This window comes from Myxine glutinosa, chromosome 2, assembly GCF_964187855.1.
Source record: "Myxine glutinosa chromosome 2, kmMyxGlut1.1, whole genome shotgun sequence".
Taxonomy (NCBI): domain Eukaryota; kingdom Metazoa; phylum Chordata; class Myxini; order Myxiniformes; family Myxinidae; genus Myxine; species Myxine glutinosa.
Genome location: NC_136262.1, coordinates 49,098,008 through 49,123,122, shown reverse-complemented (window position 1 = coordinate 49,123,122; position 25,115 = coordinate 49,098,008). Strand labels below are relative to the sequence as shown.

At 45.0% G+C, this 25,115-nt stretch overlaps 1 protein-coding gene across 4 annotated transcripts in view; it reads left to right on the top strand.

The window, feature by feature from the left end:
* The window catches only part of LOC137421807 (uncharacterized), a 155,600-nt gene extending 131,029 nt beyond the window's left edge, over positions 1-24,571 (top strand). For 3 of the 4 annotated variants that reach the window (XM_078773246.1, XM_078773248.1, XM_078773247.1), the window contains 7 exons: positions 5,222-5,268; positions 5,612-5,659; positions 15,612-15,755; positions 15,871-15,960; positions 16,155-16,330; positions 16,472-16,562; positions 24,126-24,571. In XM_078773246.1, coding sequence (XP_078629372.1) covers positions 5,222-5,268; positions 5,612-5,659; positions 15,612-15,755; positions 15,871-15,960; positions 16,155-16,330; positions 16,472-16,562; positions 24,126-24,193 — 664 coding nt within the window. In that variant the 3' untranslated portion in view covers positions 24,194-24,571. The remainder of the gene's footprint in view (positions 1-5,221; positions 5,269-5,611; positions 5,660-15,611; positions 15,756-15,870; positions 15,961-16,154; positions 16,331-16,471; positions 16,563-24,125) is intronic. The other variant, XM_078773249.1, reaches the window with a different exon arrangement.
* The last annotated feature ends 544 nt before the right edge of the window (positions 24,572-25,115 follow it).

The following is a 25,115-nucleotide window of genomic DNA, read 5'->3' as shown; positions in this document are numbered from 1 at the left end:
GTGGTGCTGACCGGGCTGACGTGGTGTGGTGCTGACCGGGCCGACGTGGTGTGGTGCTGACCGGGCCGACGTGGTGTGGTGCTGACCTAGCCGACGTGGTGTGGTGCTGACCGGGCCGCCGTGGTGTGGTGCTGACCGGGCCACCGTGGTGTGGTGCTGACCGGGCCGACGTGGTGTGGTGCTGACCGGGCTGACGTGGTGTGGTGCTGACCGGGCCGACGTGGTGTGGTGCTGACCGGGCCGACGTGGTGTGGTGCTGACCGGGCCGGCGTGATGTGGTGCTGACCGGGCTGGCGTGGTGTGGTGCTTACCGGGCTGGCGTGGTGTGGTGCTTACCGGGCCGGCGTGGTGTGGTGCTGACCGGGCCGACGTGGTGTGGTGCTGACGGCGCCCCCGCAGCAGTGATGCCACCCCTCCCTCCGCCCCCGCCCCCAGAATTTCCATGTTTTAAACGTTTCCCAGTGTATACTCTGAATTAGAATAGGTACACCGTATCCCTGCGTGTCGTAAGAGACGACTAAGAGGGTTAGCGTCAGGAAGGGCATCCGGCCATAAAAACATTGCCTCAAAAGGAGGACCATGACAATTACAACTACATATGGGCAGGGTACAGCCCGAAGTGGAGATGTGTTTCTGAGGTTTGGGACATGGAATGTAGGGACAATGCCAGGGAGATCAGGAGAAGTGGTGGAAGTATTGGTCAGAAGAAGAGTGGACATGTGTTGTGTGCAAGAGACGAGATGGAAGGGAAGTGGTGTGAGAATGGTGAAGGGTAGGCAGGGACAGAAATACAAGTTTGTGTGGCAAGGGTGCCTGGAGGGCGTGAATGGTGTTGGTGTCCTGTTTTCTGAGGAGTTTGTAGACAGTGTGGTGAGTGTGACGAGAGTGAGTGATAGGTTGATGATGGTGAAAATGATGATTGGAAAGCTCTTGGTGAACGTCATCTCGGGATATGCTCCGCAGGTTGGTCGGAGCGATGAAGAGAAGGACAAGTTCTGGTGTGCGATAGAGAAGCTGATGGAAAACGTGAAAGATGAGGAAGTTGTGGTAGGAGGAGACCTAAATGGACATGTGGGAAGGAGTATGGATGGTTTTGAGGGAGTTCATGGGGGTTACGGATATGGTGTGAGAAATGGAGAAGTTGAAAGGATTTTGGAGTTTGCTGATGGAGCTGATTTGTTGATTTGTAATACTCAGTTCCAGAATGAGGATAATAAGCTTGTTACATACACGTCAGGTGGGTCGACGACAACCGTTGACTACCTGATGGTGCGTAGGCGAGATAGGGGGCACCTCCGGGACACAAAGGTGATCCCGGGGGAGGAGGCTGTTTCACAGCACCATTTCGTTGTCTGCGACATAAGGGTGAAAGGTGCGAGGAGAACTCGGCGGTGAAGTACCAACCGAGAATGAAGGTGTGGAGGTTGAAAGAGGTGACAGTAAGGGAGGCATTAAAAGAGAGGCTGATTAGGGTAGAGGGTGATGTGGTTGAGCTTGAAAGTGGTTGGATGTCAATGAAAGCTAGTCTGTTGGGAGCCGTTGGTGAGGTATGTGGATGGACAAAAGGACCACCGAGGCACTCGAAAACATGGTGGTGGGATGATGAAGTCGGAAAGAGGATTGACGAGAAGAGGAAGAAGTTCAAGGAGTGGCAGAAGGCGAAGGGTACGGGAGCAGAAACAGCAGAGCATGAAAGTTATAAGGCAGCCAAGCAGGCTGCAAAGAAAGAGGTAGCAAAGGCGCAGGAGGCATGTAGGAAAATGTTCGGAGAACGCTTGGATTCGGAAGAGCGTCAGAGAGCAGTATTCAGGACTAGCAGAAGTACCCGGCATTGCCGGGCGGGGGAGGGGGAAGGGGAACGGGGGGGAGGGGAGGAGGGGGGGGGGGGAGGGGAGAAGAGGGGGGGGAGGAGAGAAGAGGGGGGAGGGTGATGGGGGAGGGGGGGAAGAGGAGAGGAGGGGAGGGGAACGGGGGGAGGGGAGAAGAGGGGGGGGAGTACCCGGCATTGCCGGGCGGGGGAAGAGGGGGGAAGAGGAGGGGAGGGGAACGGGGGGGAGGGGAGGAGAGAAGAGGGGGGGGAAGTACCTGGCATTCCATGTATAAACGTGAGGGAGAAGAGGGGGGAGGGGAGGTGAGGGGGGAGGGGGAGGAGAGGGGGGGAGGGGGGAGGAGGGGAGGGGAGAAGAGGGGGGGAGGGGAGGAGAGGGGGGGAGGGGAGGAGAGGGGGGGGAAGTACCCGGCAATCCGTGTATAAACGTGAGGGGGGAGAGGGGAGAGGGGAGGGGGAAGGGGGGAGGGGTGGGAGGGATGGGGGAGGAGGGAGGGCGCGCGAATCGTCGAATCAGCACGCTGCTCTGCCACCGATTCAGATTCCGTGTATAATATTCCTCGCTGAAAAAAAATATGGATCTAAAGATGAAAGAAAAAAAATCTATGTGGTGTGAATGGCAATGTTGCTCCCTGAAATGTGAAAAAACGCAATCGCGCGGCAAGGAACATCACGTGATCGCTCTGAGCGATCGATTGCAACTCTGCGTCGTGTCGTGGGCGTGGCCAACGTGGCCTCATGCTCCCAGGTGATTGGCTAACTCGAGCTCGAGAGAGCCATAATGCGCTACGTTATGGCAAAAAATATGGATCTAAAGATAAAAGAAAAAAAAACCTATTTGGTGTGAATGGCAATGTTCCTCGCTGAAATGTGAAAAAACTGAATTACGTGCGAACGCATAACTGTGAGATTATGGTGGCAAAGTTGGAACATCACGTGATCGCTCTGAGCGAATCAGCGCGCTGCTCTGCCATTCCGGTCATAATATTCCTCGCTGAAATGCGCTGAGGTAAAAATATGCGAAAAAAATATTATGAAATAAAATTTTAGGTCGGCCATGTTCTTCCCAGGCTCAATGGCCATGTTTGTGCCAAATATCAAGTACGTGAGCCTCTCCGTTTAGGAGTCTATCGGTAACATTACACACACACACACACACACACACACAAACTGTGTTTTATATATATATAGATTGCAAAGCAGATCGCGAAAGAGTGGTGTGCTGTGATGGGGGTGAGTTGCTTGAAGGATGAAATGGGACAAATCGTTGTGGACCCAGATGGAATTAAAGGAAGATGGAAAAGATATATGGAAATGCTGTTGAATACAGAGAATGAATGGGATGGCAACATAGAGAGTAACCCAGTTTTAGGACCGGCAGAGAAGATAACTGAGAAGGAAGTTGAGGAAGTGATAAAAGCAATGAAGGGTAGAAAAGCGGGAGGGCCGACGGGAGTTGTGGGAGATATGTTGAAGGCAGCAGGAAGTTGGGGTGTGAAGAGAATGACAGAGATCTGTAATCTGGCGGTGAAAGAAGGCCGCATTCCAGTGGATTGGGAACTGAGTACCCTCGTCCCTCTATACAAGGGGAAAGGTGACCCTCTAGAGTGTGGCTCGTACCGAGCGATAAAGTTATTGGAGCATGGAATGAAGGTATTGGAAAGGGTGTTGGAGAGGAGGATAAGGAAGAAAGTGAAGATCGACGAAATGCAGTTTGGATTTATGCCAGGAAGAGGAACGACAGACGTGCTTTTTATTGTGAGGCAGTTGCAGGAGAAGTACATGGAGAAGAGGAAGAAGTTGTTTCTTGAGTTTGTTGATCTGGAGAAAGCATTCGATAGGGTTCCACGCAAAGTATTGACATGGGCAATGAGGAAGTTAGGAGTGGAGGAATTGTTTATCAGAGTTGTGATGGCAGAGTACAAATGAGCGCGCACAGCTGTAAGGACGAAGGACGGGAACAGTGGTGAGTTTGAGGTGAAGGTGGGAGTGCATCAGGGGTCGGTACCAAGTCCACTACTATTTGTAGCTGTGATGGAGGTGCTGGCTCAGAACGTAAAGGAGGGTTTACCGTGGGAGTTGTTGTATGCAGATGATCTGGTGTTAATTGCGGAAAGTATGGATAGACTGAAGGAAAAGATGAACAAGTGGAAGGAATGTATGGAGACAAAAGGTCTGAAGGTGAATATCGGAAAGACGAAGGTGATGGCAAGTGGTAAAGCATGTGGTGAGGTGGAAAGAACTGGGAAGTGGCCCTGTGCTGTGTGCAGGAAGGGTGTCGGAGTGAACTCCATTCAATGTACAATGTGCGCTGAGTGAGTTCATTAAAAATGTAGTGGACTGAGAGGGTCATTAACCAGTGTGGCAGCTACATTCAAATGTAAGGTGTGCACAGAGGGAGCTGCAGATGGAGGAAATGTTGAGTTGGATCTTGGAGACAGCGTGAAGCTGGAAGGTGTGAAAACATTTTGTTACCTCGGAGACATGCTGAATGGAGAAGGTGGATCAGACTCGGCAACGGTTGCTAGAGTGAGATGTGCACGGAAGAAGTTTCGGGAACTGAGTGGCGTGCTGATGAGGGGAGTGTCGTTGAAGCTGAAGGGAAAGGTGTATGCTGCATGTGTGAGAAGTGTTATGATTTATGGGAGCGAGACATGGGTAATGAACGTAGAGCAGCAACGAAGGTTGGAAAGGGTGGAAATGCGAATGGTTCGATGGATGTGCGGAGTATCGTTGAGAGAGAGGAAGACAAATGATGAATTGCGAAAAATGATGGGAATAGAGCCTGTGATTGATGCTGTGAAGAGGAACAGTTTGAGATGGTTTGGTCATGTGTTGAGGAAGGATGAAAGTGACTGGTTGAGAAGAGTGATGGAAATGATTGTAGAAGGAAGTAGAGTACGGGGAACACCGAGAAAGACTTGGCTAAAGATGGTGGAAGAAGAAATGCGGGCAAGAGGGTTAACAAGGAGAGATGCAGAAAATAGGGCAAGATGGAGAAGATTGTCATGGGGACCGCAAGGCTAACCCCCGCTCTAGCAGGGAAAATGGCCTTTAAAATGCATGTTGTTGTTGTTGTTGGGGTCTGGTCATCTTTTATTTTAGTTTTCCTGTGCATCACAAAGCTGCGAGTAGCATCATTGACTGAGTGTGTTTTTGGTTGCGGGGATAGTTTTGGAGTGATGGAGGACACACACACACACACACTGACATTTTTATTATCAATCATTGATATTTTGTCACTTGCCAGCTTTCGCTGAGTTGAAATGGCTAAAAGCTCTTCCAAATGCTGCTTCAAATATTTACTTTTTGTCTTGGGAAAAGTCTCGGTGTGATGTCCTTGAGTAACATTTATTTATTTTACCCTTTCTCACCATGTTGTGCATGCTGCAGGATAACGGTGAGCTGTCATGGACCAAGGCATAGCCTCAAGTGGCCTGGTAACGCATGGACTTCGTTTTTGAGGAGCTGAAATGGTGTCCTGACTTGTGGGGTCATTTTGCCATTTTGTTCCTTATCCCAATTTTATGGCAAATTTACATGCTCTGTCTGTGCTTACCCTTTCTCTAATCTCAATGAAATCCCCTTTTGAACTCAGACCTCAGTTTTACCTTCACTGCCTGATATTGTACCTAAGGAAGGTGCATTTTGAATTTTTTTTTTCTCCAGCCATGGAATTTGGAATGTGTAAACTTGTATTCTTGTCTCTTGCTTTCTTCCACTGTTCTAATCATTTTTTTCTTCTATTTGCATTCACACCAAAATACCATTTTCCATCGGAAGACGTCTCTGCGGGTTCCAGCCAACATCAGATTGATACAAAAAGGAAAGGCAAGTTTTACACTTTTAAAATATTATGTTTGCTGGGAGGGTAGAGGTAGGTATTGCCAGAGAACAGAACGAACTGTATAGAGTAGTATGATCCGTGTACGAGTAGTTAGCCAATCGCAATGTAATAAGCAGGGACACATCAGCTTAAGGGATAAGGGTTGTCTGTTTAAATGTGCACCACGTGGAATGTTGTGCATTGTATTAAATAGCTCGGGATTAAAGTGAAAGAAACGTGTGTAAAGCCTCCTGTGTAATCCCCCGGGTGGGGACAAGGTATGGCTTTGGAGAGGGGAGGGGAGCAGTTGATCTCCCCGAGGGCGGATTATTGTCCGGAGAGCAAGGGGAGGAGCTAGTGTCGCCTGGGTTCAATGCACTGTGGAAATGTGTAGGAAAACACGATGAGGAGAATCTTGAATGTCCTGGTCGAGCCTGAGGAGAGAGAGTTTAGTGTCCTGGTGGACTCCAGGTGATTGAATCACCAAACAGGCCATCAAAATGTCCCACCTCCAGGTGAGAGAGAGCACAATCAAATCCCATGCTTAAATGGAATGGCAAACGGTAGAGAGCATACCTCCGCCACCCTGAACAGTTTACGTTTTGTAGCCCACTGATAGACCGAATCTGGATTTGGACCTGAACCAACATCTAATCAGCGCATGTTTTTGTCACTTCCTCAAGTTCGAATCCATCCGTAATTGTTTGAGATATCCTGTTCACAGACAAACAGACTGGCAAACAAGGGTAAACATCCACCAAATTTCGTCCGAATCAGTCCACAACTCTTTGAGTTATTACCTCTGCCACCGAAGGTGGGTGGACGTTATGTTTTCACCCCTGTTTGTCTGTCTGGATATTAACAAGGGAACAGGATATCTCAAAAAGTTGTGGACGGATTCAAATGAAATTTGGCGGAGAGGTAGTGTATGTGACCAGGAAGAATTGATTCAATTTTGGTGAAGATTTGAATCCGGATCGGTCTATCTTTTCATGATTCTTCTCCATTGAGCGATCGGGCTAAAATCGATACATAGCAGGATATCTCAAAAAGTTATAGATGGATTTCGAAGAAACTTTGTGGACAGGTTGGGTGTGTGATGAGAACGAATCAATTCGATTTTGGTGAAGATATGGATATGAATCCAGATACGAGAATTATTTAATTGTGTAAGTGATTTTTTACCATTGAGAAATCGGGCAAAACGCGATATATAACATGATATTTTAAAAAGTTATAGACGAGTTATGACTAACTTGGTGGATGAGTTGGTTAAGTGACAAGAACAAGCAGATTCGATTTTGGTTCAGGTCCGATTGCAGATCCGGCCTATCAGTGGGATACAAAATGTAAACTGTTCAGCCTGGCGGAGGTATGTTCCCTTCTGAGTGCTGTTCTAGTAGTGATTGATATTGGTTTTTGCCCTATCTCTCAATGGTGAAGAATCACTTAAAATTATCAGATCCAAATCCAGATCTTCACCAAAATCAATTCATTTTGTTCTTGTCGCATACCAAACGTCTCCACCAAATTTCGTCTGAATCCCTCCACAACTTTTTGAGATATCCTGTTCACAAACAAACAGACAGACAAATAAGACAGGGGTGAGAACATAACCTCCATCCACCTTTGGTGGCGGAGGTAACAATTGCTGAGGAATACTGAAGGGTGGCCTGAAAGTCGCTTTACCCCACCACAGTAAAGCATTAGTTCTTAAACTCTTAATATCCAGTTTTAATTGTGCAGTACTTCGAATAAATAACGAAGCCAGTACGCACTCGGTAGAGTGCACACTTCTGCCAGGCTGAAGTTTGTTTTGTACCCCAATGATAGGCCTGGAACAAAATCTAATTGGCTTCTTCTTGTCACCTAACCAGCTCATCCACCAAGTTTAGTTATAATTCGTCAATAATGTTTTTAAATATCATGTATATCGCTTTTCGCCCGATCTCTCAATGGTGAAGAATCCCTTCAAGTATTAAATAATTCTCGTATCCGAATCCATATTCAGATCTTTACCAAAATCGAATAGATTAGTCCTTGTCACACACCCAATCAGTCCACCAAGTTTCGTCCAAATCCGTCCACAACTTTTTGAGATATCCTGCTATATATATATTTTTTTTTTTTAACCCAATCTCCCAATGGTGAAGAATCACTTTAAAAGTTCTTGTAGCCGCATCCGAATCCGGATCTTCACCAAAATCTAATCATTTCGTCCTTGTCACATACACTACATCTCTGCCAAATTTTGTCCGAATCCGTCCACTACTTTTTGAGATATCTTGTTCAAAGACAAGTAAACAAACAGGGTGAAAACATAACCTCCAACCATCTTTGGTGGTGGAGGTAATCAGTCATTACCCTCGCCAGAGGAGAGGGTCCGTTTGTTACATTTTGCATTTGAGTCCGTTTGTTACTTGCCGGAAAAGATTCCGGCAAGTATGTTGATCGGTTGGTTTGTCTGTCTGTTTGTCTGTTTGTGCACAGCACTACGTCTACATCGTTCCACATAGAATCGCCAAACTTTACACACATTTGTCTTGCCCTCGAATAGACTGTGCCCAATTTATAACTCTCTCGGCCCAAGGCCTCCATGATGACGTCATAATTCGACAAGTACAAAACTTCATCTAATCAAGATGCAATTTCTTGAGCGCCATGTCGGCATAAACTGGTGGAGAAAAAAAATAATGATGACGTCATCGGTCACGTGGTTCGGCCGCCATCTTGGAAAAAACGAAAAACTTTGCACCTCTATATCTCCGAAAGTGCTGAATAGAAAAATTGACACATGGCTCATTGTAGAAAACTCTCCATGGGGAATAAAATATGTTAATGATGTCATACGTGCCTCCATTATGACGTCATAATTCGACAAGTACAAAACTTCATCCGATCAAGATGAAATTTCTTGAGCATAATCTCAGAATAAATTAGTTTAGAAAACAAATAATGATGTCATCGGTCACGTGATTCGGCCGCCATCTTGGAAAAACCGAAAAACTTTGCACCTCTATATCTCCAAAAGTGCTGAATAGAAAAAATTGAGACATGGCTCATTGTAAAGAACTCTCCATGGGGAATAACATATGCTAATGTCATAGGTGCCTCCTTTATGACATCATAATTAGAGGAGTACAAAACTTCATCCGATCAAGATGAAATTTCTTCAGCATCATCTAGGGATAAATTGGTGGAGAAAAAAAAAGATGATGTCATCAGTCACGTGGTTTTGGCCGCCATATTTGTTTTACTACAAAAGCCTTCAAAACCACTGAAAACACGTCCTGGCGAGGGTCTGCAATCTCTGATTGCCCTTTCTTGTTGCATTTGTATGATTGAGCACGTGCACGTCCAATTTAATTAAACATTGGTGGATGAAGGTTTTGAAAGGGTTTAATTATTGTCAGTACTGCACAATAAACCTGGATATGGAAAGGGCTTAAAAACGAATGTTTTACTGGGTTTCTGTAGCTGTAGGGGAAAAGCGACTTTAATGCCGCCCTGTACATTTTGCCAATTTTTAGGTGTACTGGAAAGTAATGTTGTTTTTCAAAGAGGAATACACAGCTTCAAAAAACGACATGACTTTCCGGTACACCTAATACGTCGGCAAAAAGTCGAATGATGGGTTTTATATAACTAGGGCATGCCCGTACTATATATAAGCTAGGACGTGCCCGTACGTGGGTGCCCGTTCCTTGCCAAAAAAAAAAAAAAAAAAAAATTTGTGTAGGGGTGTGTGTGTGTAAACATCCTAGGGCGTGCCCGTACGTGGGTGCAAAAAAACATGCGTGCAAACAACAACAACAAAAAAAAACTTTGAAACCACGTGGCAGTAACGACCACAGAACCCCCCCCCCCCCCCCTCTATTTACATGAATGGTTTGGTCCATTCGCAACGACCACAGAACCCCCCCCCCCCCCTCTATTTACATGAATGGTTTGGTCCATTCGCAAAGCCAAAGCGAACGACCACAGAACCCCCCCCTCTATTTACATGAATGGTTTGGTCCATTCGCAAAGCCAAAGCGAACGACCACAGAACCCCCCCCCCCCCCCCCCCCCCTCTATTTACATGAATGGTTTGGTCCATTCGCAAAGCCAAAGCGAACGGCGAACGGCTAAATCGCCATAGCTCGGTAACTACTTGTCCGATTAATTTCAAACCTTGAAAAGGCACATCCTCGGGTCCCCAGCAATATACCTGGCAAGTTTCAAGTATATCGGACCGGTAGTTGTCGAGAAACAGCGGTCACAGACAAACATACACACATACACACATACACACATACACACATACAAACACACATACACACAGAGATTAATGGAATTATAGATAGATGAAAGTTGAAAAATAAATGCTAACCGCCATGGGAAGTGAAGTAAAGTTATTCTGACGATATGGGCATTGGCTGCTCTTTGGAGCAAGATAATAATAAAGCCATCCTAAGAGGGATTAACAAGGGTGAGCATCAAGCTACTACACATTAATAATAATAAATCTTTATTGTCCCATATTCAGGGAAATTATTCTTTGGTGACACCGTAAGTTGACCATCATCTTTTTATATAAAACTGTGTGTGTGTGTGTGTGTGTGTGTGTGTGTGTGTGTGTGTGTGTGTGTGTGTGTGTGTGTGTGTGTGTGTGTGTGTGTGTGTGTGTGTGTGTGTGTGTGTGTGTGTGTGTGTGTGTGTGTGTGTGTGTGTGTGTGTGTGTGTGTGTGTGTGTGTGTGTGTGTGTGTGTGTGTGTGTGTGAGTGATGTTACCGATAGACTCCTAAACGGAGAGGCTCACGTGCTTGATATTTGGCATAGACATGGCCATTGAGCCTGGGAAGAACAAGGCCTACCTAAAAAAAAATATTTCATAATATTTTTTTACCATCTTTTTACCTCAGCGCATTTCAGCGAGGAATATTATACACGGAATCTGACCGGTGGCAGAGCAGCGCGCTGATTCGCTCAGAGCGATCACGTGATGTTCCATCCCCGCCGCCAGACCATCTATATATATAAAACACTGTGTGTGTGTGTGTGTGTGTGTGTGTGTGTGTGTGTGTGTGTGTGTGTGTGTGTGTGTGTGTGTGTGTGTGTGTGTGTGTGTGTGTGTGTGTGATGTTACTGATAGACTCCTAAACGGAGAGGCTCACGTGCTTGATATTTGGCATAGACATGGCCATTGAGCCTGGGAAGAATAAGGCCTACCTAAAAAAAAATTTCATAATATTTTTTTACCATCTTTTTACCTCAGCGCATTTCAGCGAGGAATATTATACACGGAATCTGACCGGTGGCAGAGCAGCGCGCTGATTCGCTCAGAGCGATCACGTGATGTTCCATCCCCGCCGCCAGACCATCTATATATATAAAACACTGTGTGTGTGTGTGTGTGTGTGTGTGTGTGTGTGTGTGTGTGTGTGTGTGTGTGTGTGTGTGTGTGTGTGTGTATAATGTTACCGATAGACTCCTAAACAGAGAGGCTCACGTGCTTGATATTTGGCATAGACATGGCCATTGAGCCTGGGAAGAACATGGCCTACCGAAAAAAAATTATTTCATAATATTTTTTTACCATATTTTTACCTCAGCGCATTTCAGTGAGGAATATTATACATGGAATCTGACCGGTGGCAGAGCAGCGTGCTGATTCGCTCAGAGCGATCACGTGATGTTCCATCCCCGCCGCCAGACCATTGAACATAAAACACAGTTTGTGTGTGTGCAATCTTACCGATAGACTCCTAAACGGAGAGGCTCACGTACTTGTGTGATCGTGTTTTGTCGATTTTGTGCGATATGAATTAAACGTCTTTGAAACAGCTGTGAAACGTCTTTCCACAACCCTTCCGTAACCGATTGGAGCAGTTTATTGCCGCTCAAAATGGCATTTTAACAGTTGTCTGGCTTTTAAAATCTGGGGACACGTTCAAAACAAACGAGATCCGCGAAGCGAGTTGGTCGAGTCGTGCTAACCAAGCTCCTCCCCCCTCCCCTCCTCCCTCCCCTCCTCTCCCCTCCCTCCCCTCCCCCCCCCCTCTCCTCTCCCCTCCCCCCCCCCTCTCCTCTCCCCTCCCCCTCCCTTTTCCCCCCTCTCCTCCCCTCTCCCCTCTTCTCTCCTCCCCCCCTCTCCTCCCCTCCCCCCCGTTCCCCTCCCCTTCCCCCTCCCCTCCCCCGCCCGGCAATGCCGGGTACTTCTGCTAGTTAAAACATAAAACACAAAGGGAATAAGAAAACAATATAAAAAGATATAAAATATAAAGTATGTGGTGAAAATGTAAGTTGAACCCAGGTGTGACGCTCACTTAAACCACTGGGCGGTGTCTATAAGACCTCGGGACGTCCGCGACTCGAGGCCACTCCTGCGACTTTATACCATGACATGTAGAATGGAATGGTACGTACCCACTTATATTCTAGGCTTGCTTGCATTGACTGATATATCCAATCTTTCTCATATGATGCCTTGATCCTGACATATATGTTGCATGGTGTATTTTACAGGATGATGTTACGATCTAATTGAAATTAAACCTATCTAATGGGACGAGTTGTGGATTTGGTTGATTTTCACAACAAAGTAAATATAAAATATGGAAGATTGACTAAACAGCAAAATGTCTAGGAATTTGAATTTAGCATTTGAATTGCACATGGTACAAATGACCTTTTGAAAATGTTCTTCTTCATCCTTACATGAAAGCGTCTCCCTGATGGCAGTTTTTCAAAAAGTCCGTTCAAGAAATGACTCATCAGTACACACCTGCACCGCCTTCCTTTTCAATGCTCGCGAGTATAGAGACTCCAGACTGGTTGAAGGCCCACCTACAGCTTTAAATGCCAGTGTAATGACCTTTCTCAATCGTGACTTATTCCGCACATTAAGATAACTGTACCAGGAAATCAAATTAAATGACAAAACACTGATCAGTGATCAGTAAGGAATGTGTCAACATCTGCATCACACGAGAGCTAACACCAAATGAATTCAACTTCCTGAGAAGATACAATCTTTGCATTGATTTATTGTACACAGCATCAGTATTTCCATCAAAAGTTAGCTTGTTATCAATAATGGTGCCCAGCTATTTAAATTTGTGAACAATTTCCACCTTATCACCATTTATGGTTACAGGCTCATGATTGTGACCTTTCCGAAAGTCCAAAATCATCTCTTTTGTTTTTCACACATTCAGAGTAAGCCCTGGTGTTGGGCTAGCGGCTAGGGTGCCAGCTTAGGATCCTAGGATCCTGGGTTCGAATCCCGGTCGATCGCTGAATTAACGCCAGGGGGGTTGACTCAGCCTGTCATCCTTCCGAGGTCGGCTAATTGAGTACCAGTTCACTGGTAATTCCCTGTTTGTCGTTAAAGGCGGCAAAAAGGGTTGGCGTCAGGAAGGGCATCCGGCCGTAAAACATTGCTTCAAAAAGGGGACCAAAAAACAACAACAACCACGGTTCCCGAAAAAGGCCAACCCCCGCTTTGCGGGGAAAAATACCCGGGTAGCAACATCCACATACTGATCGAGCTGAGGGAGTTCCTGATCGAGGTCACATTGATTGAAATCCCCAAGAATCAGGATGGATTGATCCACTGGGCGGTCGCTCCATTATAACTTTCTGCGATTTGTTCCGATGCGTATTTAAAGTCCGGCCCCGGTGCATACACCAGAATAATAGTGCATTGACCAAATTCCCGTGGCAGGTAGTAGGATCGGAAAGACACCGTCAGTATCTCCATGTCCTTGGAACAGTATCGTTCACGTACCGTAAAATGTTTGGCCCAATTCAAATTCACCAGCATCCACAAACCACCACCTTTGGCCTTGCCCGATGACGCGACTCTATCGGCCCTGATCATTTCTAATCCATCGAAGGACACGTCATCCCCTTCACCAAGCCTTGTATCGGAGAAACACACCACAGATGAGGTCCGATAGTACCAGTCGAACCTCAGGAGGGCATCCAGTTCATCAGTTCTGTTATTTATCGAGCGAGAGTTAATCAAAGTCAAAACAGGAAGGATTACCTTGTGGTTTCTGCGTTTAAGCCGCTGACGAAGATCTTCATGAGAACCTCGTTTTTTCTTTTCCTTACTTCTGAAAACACCATTCAATGCCAAGTTCACAACTCTCTGCGTAGCACCACCAATACCATTGAAACGCAGGTTCAGCAAGGACTCGCGAGTATACGTGGTAACGCCATCTTGTAAAGAACGTCCGTGAAGTGAAGAACAGATACCAGCCCAACATGTGCAGTAGCAGCAAAACCCTGAAGCGATTTCGACAGCTGCGGAGGCCGTGAATCTCCATCTTCCATTTACCAATAAAAATCCACTCGTAGAAAGCAAAGTGGCGACGAAACAACAGAAAAGTAAACGGTGTCACGCGGGGTCAGCTACAGTGCAGCGCCCCCTCTGGCCATGAGAGACGAATCATTAAGTACGTCTTGTTAATCATTAAGGTCTTAGAAGAGGAACAATGAAGTAGAGGTGAGCAAAAGGCTTGGATTTTTAGTTTGGCCGAGAGGGTGTTACTTGAAGAACTTGCGTCTTGGAAGAGCTGGGGATGGTCGTAGGGCAGAGAGCAGAGGGAGCTAGACTGGGATAGAGGCGGTTAAAAAAAAATTGGTGACCAAACTGTCTTCAATGTGAAAGCAGCATGCCCTGTGCTCACCAGAACCTTGTCATATGGCAGTTTTCCTGGCAGACATCTATTCTCCTTTGATACTTTCAGTCCCTGTTTACATGCACAGTGTGCGGCTGTATAACATATTTTCTGTACATTTGACAGCCAAAGATTGTTTTCATTTTGTGGTAAAATATTATTTTTTCATCTCTTTAGGAAGGCCACTGCTATTTTTGAATTCCACAGTACTATCAATCCTCTTGGAATTCCATAAAAGGAGAATTTGAGTGCAGCCTGCCATTATTGTGTTGCATCACAAAGTACGCAGCTGTGTTTGCCCTATTTTGATCTTTATTAAGCAATAGGGCAAGTAACCCTGTGTTTTCATTCCTATATATACACTATTGGCATATGTTGATCATACGGAGAGGCTCACTATCTGGAATGAGTCATGCTACAGATGAGGAAACAGGAATTGAGACTCCACAGGCCAAGCCAACACGCCTTGATGCTAATGGCGTCCTATGTACTGAGATTCAAATATTGGAGACAGATCAAGGTACAGCCATTCCCTAAAGTTAATTAATAGTTAATTAATTTGGCATTGATAAAGTCTAGCCTCCTGGCTGCCTAGCTAGCCAGCTGTGTGTGATACACGGATGTTGGTTAAGAGGATTTGCAATCTGCTCAATGGGAACAAACTAGAATTTTATTCCATCGAGAAGCTGAAAGCTGGATGTCTCGTCCAACACAGGTACATCGTTACCAATCAAATTGCTTAATTGAAAAAGCAAGAAACATTCTTATATTTTATTATCGATTTGAGGAAATGTGTTCACCAGACTCGGAGTCTGGGAGTCGCAGTCAGACCGTTTCAATCCTGGCAGAGTCATCCCAAACACTAAATTGACAACCATTGCACAGGCTTGATGGGCCTCATGACTTCCTCCTGCATTGAAGATCCTTGGCATGGAACTCTCATTCATTATTATTTTTATTTAGAGGTCCAATTTCACTTGACCTTTGAATACAAAAGTTTTGGAGAATGAGGTGATTTAAGGCTTGTCCTACAGTCATGCCAAATGGGATGCCAGGCATGCGGCGCTCACAGCGATTACGCGTTCCACTCTTGGAATACTGGCGAGGGCAAAGGATAGAATACATGCGCAAGTCAGGTGAGAACGCAAGCTTGACAAGGTCAGTGGCTTGCAACTATGAAGGTGCAATCACTGGTATTTTGGGTTATCGAGCTAGATTTAATGCAGACAATCGTGTCATTTTTTGCTCTAGCTTTCCTCATTCTTGGTTTTGTGTGTTGGTCACCCAGGGGCATTGTCAATACAAGGTATAATCTCACCGAAGAACCAAGTGAAGAAGACCAGAAAAACAGGATTCAAAAGCCAAAAATCAATCTATGCTGATCAAGGAGATAATGCCGCTGAACAGGATACGAGCAACCGTCGAAATGAAGGTACGAGCCAGTGACGTGCCCTCGTGCCACTTCACATTGATACAAATGGTGTTTAATTGAGTCGCTGTGATTTACAAATTTGTAATAAAAGCGCTCTTGTATTTTTTTTTTTCAGTTGATCTTGTCGTCAACATGACCGATGACCCTGATGCGGTCTCTGTCAATCCTGGGATAGGCACAACAGTGATTTTGCCTGGTTTGATGGGTAAGCATTAAGAAGCATAACCTCACACCACCTCCATTTCTTCTAATGACAAGTCGACACTTTGTAAGACAGCACACACTGATCACATAAATCTCAAAATATTTAAATGATGAAAAGGCGATGGTGAGTTTGCCACATACTGGGCTCCAGTTATCATACAAAATGGGAAACCTATGTATCCATTTGTTATGCAGATTGTGTCAGGTATTCTGAGATGGGCCTCTACTTGGGGCCTGACCAAAAGCCAATGCAACCGACTGACCGGCTCGGCTTTTCTAAAATGTTCAGCTCTCCCAAATATTCCTGTGGGTTATTGATGCTTCAGCCACTGCAGGAAAAAGGACTGCACCATCTCATTTGTGATACTATGGTATGCTGAAGAGGTTGGGGGTTTGGAGCAGAGTTTGTTGGGGGGTGATGGGTGTCTCAGTTAAAAATGTTTAAATATAAAAAGCTGGTGCATGTTTTAATGAATCACCAATGCTAATGTGTATACATTTCCGCTCCTTAGATTTTCTGTATACTTCAAGGGACACTGCATGTCACAATCCGCAATACAACGTTCAAGTTGAAGTTCAGAGACATGTTCGTAATACCACCAGGTTAGTAAATCCACCAGCATAACTTGTCCTTTTGGCCCCACAGCGTCATCTGCTGTTGTGGGATATGCAACTTGCTCGATCAACAGCTGCATTAATTTGGTCTGTGTTTTAATTGCACTCAAGTACGATCAACATACTATAAAAGAGAGGGTAGGGAACTGCAGATGAGAAATAAGAGTTTGTTACGCACAGGGTTTTGGGTTTACTTACTCGGAGCCTTGGTTCCCCTCCGACTCACCTGGCCTGTAGCCACCAATCACCGAAAACTCTGTCACGGCGGGTTGTTACCGCGAGTGCCAATTGGCTACCATGTCACCCCATGGACCTCCGTCTAATTTCCATTTACCTGAAGTCAAGTTGTATTCCAACCGGGTATCGTGCCAGTTGTATTCCAACCGGGCTGTTATGCGCTGAAATGATTGAAATGCTCATACACGTCACATGGTCCATACTATTTCTATTCAATCCTACCTTTCCTACGGTATTCTCTTCCCTACCCCCATAAATGTAACTATATATATATATATGTTTTGGTGTTTTGAATTATGTGTTGGTGAGGTGTTTTGAATTACGTGGTGGTGAGGTGTTTTGAATTACGTGGTGGTGAGATGTTTTGAATTACCTGGTGGTGAGGAGTTTTGAATTACGTGGTGGTGGGGTGTTTTGAATTACCTGGTGGTGAGGTGTTTTGAATTACGTGGTGGTGAGGGGTTTTGAATTGCGCTTTATCCACCATTCGAACAATCCTTCGCTGCAATCTTCGATTAAGTTTTCTCTTGCTACCACGTCCTGGGAGGTTGGTTACAGTGCCATGGGCCTTAAACTTCCTGATAACATAAGGTCTCTGGAAATGGACTTGCAGCTTTGAGATTGTCCATGCTTGGCTACAATCTTTTGGCTGACCTCCTCGGCCAATTCCCTGGTTTTCATTCTTTTCTCCATTCTCATTGCGGTACACACAGTGACACAAAACAGCAGAATGACTCGTTTTCTCCATTCAAACTGGTTGAATGAGTGATTTTTATATTGCAGGTACCTGCAACTCACCACAGGTGAGTTCAATTCCAAAGTAAAGGAGAATCACCTGCTTGAAATCTAATTAGGTTTTCTCTCCATGAAATGGAGAGGAAACCTATTATTACTGCTAGAGTTTTTCTTATTATTCTTCCGCCCTATTTTGCACCTCTGAAAATTTCATAATTAATGTTCTCAGCAACCGCTGGTCAGATTGACAGGAAATTATCAAATGATCGTCTCGGCTCGTATAATTTTTTAATGCTAATTATGACGTCATAGGTCACGTGGTATGGGTGCCATCTTGTAAAACACATTCAACTTTGCCCCTCTGTATCTCTGAAACCACTCAATGGAAAAATTTGAGGAATGGCTCATTCTAAAGAACTCTTCAATGAGAACAAAAGACGTGTATTGAGTGCATTAAAAATGCTAACGTTGAGGTTAGAATTCGTCAAACAAAAAATTTTCTCCCCCGAAAATGGGATTTTTTCCCCAGATGCTTAGTTTAAAAAAAACTCAGAATGAAAAAAATTTCGAAGTCATACATCACATGGTTCGGCCGCCATCTTGTTTTTCGTGAAAAACCACAAAAACACATTTTTCTCCGGAACGGCTGAACGGATCGAGCCCAAACTTGGCATGCATATTCGCACACCCATGACGAACAAAAAAGCCTCGATGTCATCCGACACATGGTTTCAGAGTTATGACGTTTTTAAGCTCAAACTAGAAATGGTATCACCTCCATAATTTGTGAAGATATCGAGTGGAAACTTTACACAAATGTTCCTCATGGGGGGATGTTTCAATGTTACTTGAGACGTTTTGATAGGTAAGTCACATGGTTTGGCCGCAATAAATAATGGAAGGTAAATTTTTAAAAGCTTGTAACTCTTGAACCACTGATTTGATCGACGTGAATTTTTAAGGCAATGTAGCTCTCATCAAGCGGAAGAAGTGTGCAAAATTTCAAGATGATTGGATGTACGGTCTCGAAGCTATAAGTCTTTATTGTTGAAAGAAGAAGAAACACTATTTTGTCCTTCCAGGACGTGATCACGATAACGCGATCTCCCGCGGTCATTTGAACCTCAAATAAAATTCCAATTGCAGATTTGTCAATAGATGAGGTATATTAACAAACGAATGAAACAGATTTGGTCAAATTCTGACTTTTTTAACTAGATCGCATTTCACACAAAGTTGTGAAAAGAGGAACTAAAGAAGAAGAAACGCACCAATTTGTCCTCCCAGGATGTGATCACTGTCACACGATCTCCCGCGGTCATTTCAACCTCAAATGAAATTCCAATTGAAGATTTGTCAATAGGTGAGTTATATTAACAAACGAATGAAAGATTTGGTCAAATTGACTATTTTTTAAACTAGATCGCATTTCACACAAAGTTGTGAGAATATAAAGAAGAAGAAACCTCGTTTGTCTTCTCAGATAAAATAAATAATTGTCTCTGCAATTTCAGGTTAATTTTCTTTTTAAAATGGCTTTTTCTGCAATCAGTGCATGGATTGACGTGTGGATGTGGGTGTGGGGGGGGGGGGGATGTGTGTGTGTGTGGGGGGGGGGGGGGGTTGGTGTGTCCATGTGTGTGTGTGTTAGGGGTGGGGGTATGTGTGTGTGTGTGTGGTGGGGGGGAGGGTGTGTGTGTGTGGTGGGGGGGAGGGTGTGTGTGGTGGGGGGGGGGGGGAGGGTGTGTGTGTGGTGGGGGGGAGGGTGTGTGTGTATGTGGTGAGGCGGAGGGTGTGTGTGTGTGGTGGGGCGGAGGGTGTGTGTGTGTGGTGGGGGGGAGGGTGTGTGTGTGGTGGGGGGGAGGGTGTGTGTGTGTGTGTGTGTGTGGGGGGGGGGGGTGGATGTGGATGTGTGTGTGGGGGGGGGGAGGTGTCTGGGGGTGTGTGTATGCATGTGGGGATGTGTTTGTGTGGATGTGCATTGTGCATGTGTGGGGGGGGTGTGTGGATGTGTGGGGGGGGGGGGTGTATATGTGTGTATGTTGGGGGGGGGGGGTTGGTGTGTGCGTGTGGAGGGGGGGTTGGATGTGTGTGTATGTGTGGAGGGGTGTGGGTGTGGAGGGGTGTGGGGGGAGGGGGAATGTGTGTGTGTGTGTGTGTGTGTTGGGGGGGGGATGTGTGTGTGGGGGGTAGGGGGGGAGAGGGGTGTGTGTGTGTGTGTGTGTGTGTGTGTGTGTGTGTGTGTGTGTGTGTGTGTGTGTGTGTGTGTGTGTCGGGGTTGTATTCAAGGGGGTTGTGTCAAAGCATGTCCAATGAAAGTGCGGTTGTATCAAAAGTGGCATTGTATCAAAAGTGGGTGCGAGTAAACCGGTCATCACTGCCAGCAGTTTTAGTTATTTCTAACAACTTCTAAAAGGTGCCAATAATATTGTCCGGGCCATTTTAGGATTTCTTTGTGGAATAAGCTAAGATTTAGTAATTTTGTCAGCTTTTTTGTTTTCTCCCACTGCAAACCAAAGAAATACAGATGTGGATACAAAAATATTTTTTTCAAACAATTTTCTGGAAGAAATGGTGCATCATTTGATAAAAGTGCAAGGGTGCCAATATTTTTGGCCACGACTGTGTATATATATGTATGTATGTATGTATGTATGTATGTATGTATGTATGTATATATATATATATATATATATATATATATATATTAGGGTGGTCCTCAAATGTAAACATTAACTTTTCTAAAGTGCTTTTCCATTTTTTTATTACACCTGTAGAGAACAAATTGGGTAAAATTTCATTTCATTTTGAAAACTTTTACCACTGTCACATGGCCCCTGCTAATCTGCTAATCAGCACTATACAGAAATTATTTCGGTTTGTTTCAGTTATGATGGCGAGTGCAAGTACTTCAAGAAGAGCAACCAGAAAAAAGAACCATGTGTGGCTGATAGGCTGCCATATTGAAAAACTACCAGAAACTCGGCTCCCATCTTGGCAAGAGATTCTGCAGCGATACTTTAAGCTACATCATGCTGAGAAATTGGACATAAGCAGTGCCGCAACAACTGTTGTTCGTGAGACATTATGCATCTGGGAGAAAGCATGGATCCCCACTGCAGATGAGCGGAATATCATTGCAAAACTAGAGAGAAAGGTAGAACAATACAGATCCATCCTGAAAGGAAAGAGCCGGCGATCTGTCCCTCAGATAAAGAAAGAAGAGCAGTTTCAAACCGGTCTACGTGACTTATTTGACATTGCTCATGTTGATGTCCTTGATCTGATCAAAATACCAGAGGACCGTGAATTCCTTAAGGCACAACGGGAGCCAGGTCGACGGGGCTTTATGGTTGGTGTTGACAAGGTGCTAGCAGGAAAAGAGCGGACACATCAACGCGACAAGGTGTTGACTGAAAGAGAGCAGCATGAAAAAGAGAAGCAGGCAGCCCGAGAGGAGACTCTTGCGCTAGCATCATCAACAGACAGCAGTGCTGAAGCCAGTGATCATGACGATTCTGCTGTTCTATCTGCTTCAAAGAGGCAGAGCCGAAAGCGTGCAAGTAGCATTGTTACACCGGACCTAACAGCAGCTCTCGACCGCACCAAGGTTAGCGATCGATCAGCTGTTCCACATCTTGTCAGCAGCAGCCTCTGCTCTGGGACACGACGCTTCAGAGTTGGCCATCAACTGCACATCGATCAGGAAATCCAGGCGGATCCAACGGAAGACAATTGCAGGTGACATCCAGGCATCCTATGCTCCAAACACAAGTCTGGTGGTTCATTGGGATGGCAAGCTCCTTCCAGACGATGGGACTAAAAAAGTTGATCGCCTTCCTGTCATTGTCAGTGACCCACAAGGAACTGGAAAGCTTCTGGGTGTGCCAAAGCTGCCAGCAGGAACTGGACTAGCAACAGCTGCTGCTGTTATGCAATGCCTCAAAGAATGGCATTTGCAAGAAATGGTGGCAGGTATGAGCTTTGACACGACAGCCAGCAACACTGGTTCAGCACTTGGTGCGTGCACTATTTTGCAGCAAAAGCTTGGACGACCACTATTACATTTTGCATGCCGGCATCACATTCTGGAACTAGTGGTAGAGGCAGCAATGGCAGTATTCAAACCATTTCTTGGTCCATCAAAAGGACCTGAGATAGCCGTCTTCAAGCGTTTCCAGTCAAACTGGAATTCCATTGACCAAAGCAAGTTTAAGCCAATGATGCCTGATGACCTGGACTCTGGAGTTTCAGGTGTATTTTTCAGTTGCAAAGAAGATGTCGTTTCATTCTGAATCCAGAAACTGGAATCGGGCCAACTACGAGATGACTACCATGAACTTCTTGAGTTGACTATTAATCTGTTTGGTGAGCGTCCTCCGAGAGGATTCAGGTTCATGCAGCCAGGAGCCATGCATCGGGCAAGATGGATGGCCCGTGTGATTTATGGAATCAAGATCTACTTGTTCCGTGATCAGTTTCGACTGACCCCAAAGGAACTCACTGGCATAAAGCGTTTTACAGCATTTGTTGGAGCAGTGTATACCAAAGCCTGGTTCAGCGCTCCATCTGCCATTGGTGCTCCCGCTGGAGACCTAGCTCTCTTAAAAGCACTCATTTTCTATCCTGATTCAGTGATTGCCAAAGCCACCAGCAAAAAGTTTTCCAATCACTTGTGGTACCTCAGCGAAGAACTGGCAGGACTTGCTCTGTTTGACGATAGTGTTGAGCTTGATGTCAAGCGAATGATAGTAGCTGCTCTTAAAGAAGAATGCCAAGAGAATCCTCAACCACGGGTACATGTGGATCTAACAGCAAAAGAAGCCATCGCTGCCAAGACTGTTGCAGATTTTGTTACTTCTGCCTCACTGTGAATTTTTACTGCATTCAAAGTCAATACTGACTTCCTAGAAAAGGACCCTGGTGAGTGGGCCGATGACCCATCATTTCAGTCATCACAGCAAGTCTTGCGCGGTATTGCCACTGTCAACGACTTTGCAGAACGTGGTGTAGCATTAATACAGGACTACAATCAAGTTTTGACAAAAGATGAACAGCAGCGCCAGTACCTGTTGCAAGTTGTTGAGTGGCATCGCCATTAGTTCCCCTACGCAAAGAAGATGAGGAGGAAATAATTTACCACAGAACTTATTAATGAGGAATCAATGGTCTGGAGGACTGTTACTCTGTGTGTTTATGATGATTGTCATACATTCTTACTAATTTGGGATTACATTTGAGTGTTAGTTTATTAAAAACAATTTTGTGTGTCGATACTGAAACATTGTAATTTTCAACCCATGTGTGACAGTAGTAAATAACGTCGTATAGAAACCATCTTTGGCACATTTCATTTTTTCACAATAAGGAACAATTTTAGCAACAAGCACCTGAAAAAAGTCCAATTTTATTTTTTGGTGTACATTTGAGGACCACCCTAATATATATATATATATATATATATATATATATATATATATATATATATATATATATATATCTATCGATAGATATTTGTGTCGGGGAGGGAGCGTGATGTGAGGGGAGGGAGGGAGTGGGGGAGACAAGGGAATAGCAGAGACAGGAGACAGGGAAGTGGGGAAGGGACAGGGGAATACGGGGAGGGGAGGAAAGTGGGCGAGGAAGGAAATAAGGGGGATGGGGAGAAGGAGAGAGAGGAGGTGGAGGGGCTGCTTTTGCTTGATTATTATTATTTTATTTTTTTATCCCCCCTTCCCTTCCACCCAACCGCCCCTGTCACTTGGGATGGGTACTCTTCTTCGTAAATATGATAAATTAAAGAATATGGATACATATCTTGAATATTATGACAAATTTGTGTTTGAAATCGTAATTTGAGCATGGCATTGATTTAAGTGCACTCGTACTTTTTCACCCCACTGTAGTATATACTTACTACCTACAGGGCCCCTCCAAAGGCACCATTGTGCTTTTGGATTCTCACTTGTACAATAAACTTGGCAAGATAATCATATTTCCCTGAAGACAATAATCAAATGTTTGGGTTTTTTTTACTTTCATTTTTTATTACGGTCCTATTAATGTGGCCAGTTGGGCTGGCAGGACACTCGCATCTAAGCCTTCTCATCTGGATTTGAATCTCATTAAAGTGTCGTCCTGGTGTTTCACAGCCATAGTGATTCATCAATGTGTGTACCGCCCCTCAGATGGACGTTAAACGGGCATCTTGTCTGCCAACATTAGTGGACATTAAAGATTCCATGGTCCATCACAACGAGTAAGCGAGCTATCGCTGGCACCATGGCCAAATTCCTGCCTGAATTGCCGCGAAGGCAAACCACCCAGTATAATCCTTGCTCATGGAGCTACTTCGGTGGTACAGACACTCTGAGAAGAGTATGCTTCATCAGAGAGAGATTGTGACTAATCAGACTAAAGCAAGCTTGAGTTTCAAGATGCGTTGTAATTATGTCACGTGTCCCATTGCTGCGGCCAATTAGTGAAAATGTATAGGTACAATTGTTTCCTCCCCTCTCCCCGGGGAACTTCCTCACATTTATTTAAGCCACAACAACCATCCCTACCCATGTGCTGCAGATAGTGTCTACAACATCAAGAATGTCACAAACACCGAGGCCATGTTGACTTATATGCAGATAAAATGAGATCGATTTTGGATAAGTAAAAACGTTGGGGCATCATCCCAACTTTATCTGAATCCAGGGTTCCTTTCAGCCATTTCGTCCACACTCCAAATGCCTGAATCTGACCTTACAAGTGGTGGTTTGTCTTTGTTTGTTCAATAATAAATGCTTGTTGTTTTTATTGTTTGCCATTTTAAATAAAAAAACGTTTTTAAATTGACTTCTTGGACAAAAAAATGTTTTTCACTTTCAGAGCAACTGTTTCTTCAATGTTATTTCTGTTTCAATCAGCACTGCTATCATTGTTAGTCTCGGCCAGAAGGGAATGCGAGACTTGCAATGCCCCTGTCTATCGTGGGTGTTTATATATTTTCACAATAAAAATGGTTTTCTATGGAATGTTTATCCGATTGATGCGAAGCCTAAAACATAGGAGGAACTCCCCATGGAGAATATTTTATTGATAACTGATGTCATAGGTCACATGGTATGGCAGCCATATTGGATTAAAGGAAAATATTTGGACATTATTTTCTACAAAACCACCCAACGAGAAAAATTGAAACTTGGCTCATCAACCCCCGATGGGGTATTTAGGGTTATAACGATGACATCGTCGGCAAAATTGCCAGTCCACCAACCTGCCTGCGGTGAGTGAGTGAAAGGCCCTCGGAGTTAGCTTCATCGCAGGAGATTCCAATGATTCTGAAAGCTTTGGTTCAAACAGCGTGAAGCCGAGCTCGGTGCGAGGCAGGAGCACCGGCCCAGAGGGGGGAACAGTATTCCATGGAGCTGCGGATGAAAGCCTTGTATGTGGTGAGGAGCTCAGGTGTGCCTAGGAAGGACTTCGCACCACGGAGGATGGCCAGTCGGCGACTGGCTTTGGAGGCCAGCTTGGAAATGTGGTTTTCCCAGGAAAGATCATGGCAGATAGTGAGACCCA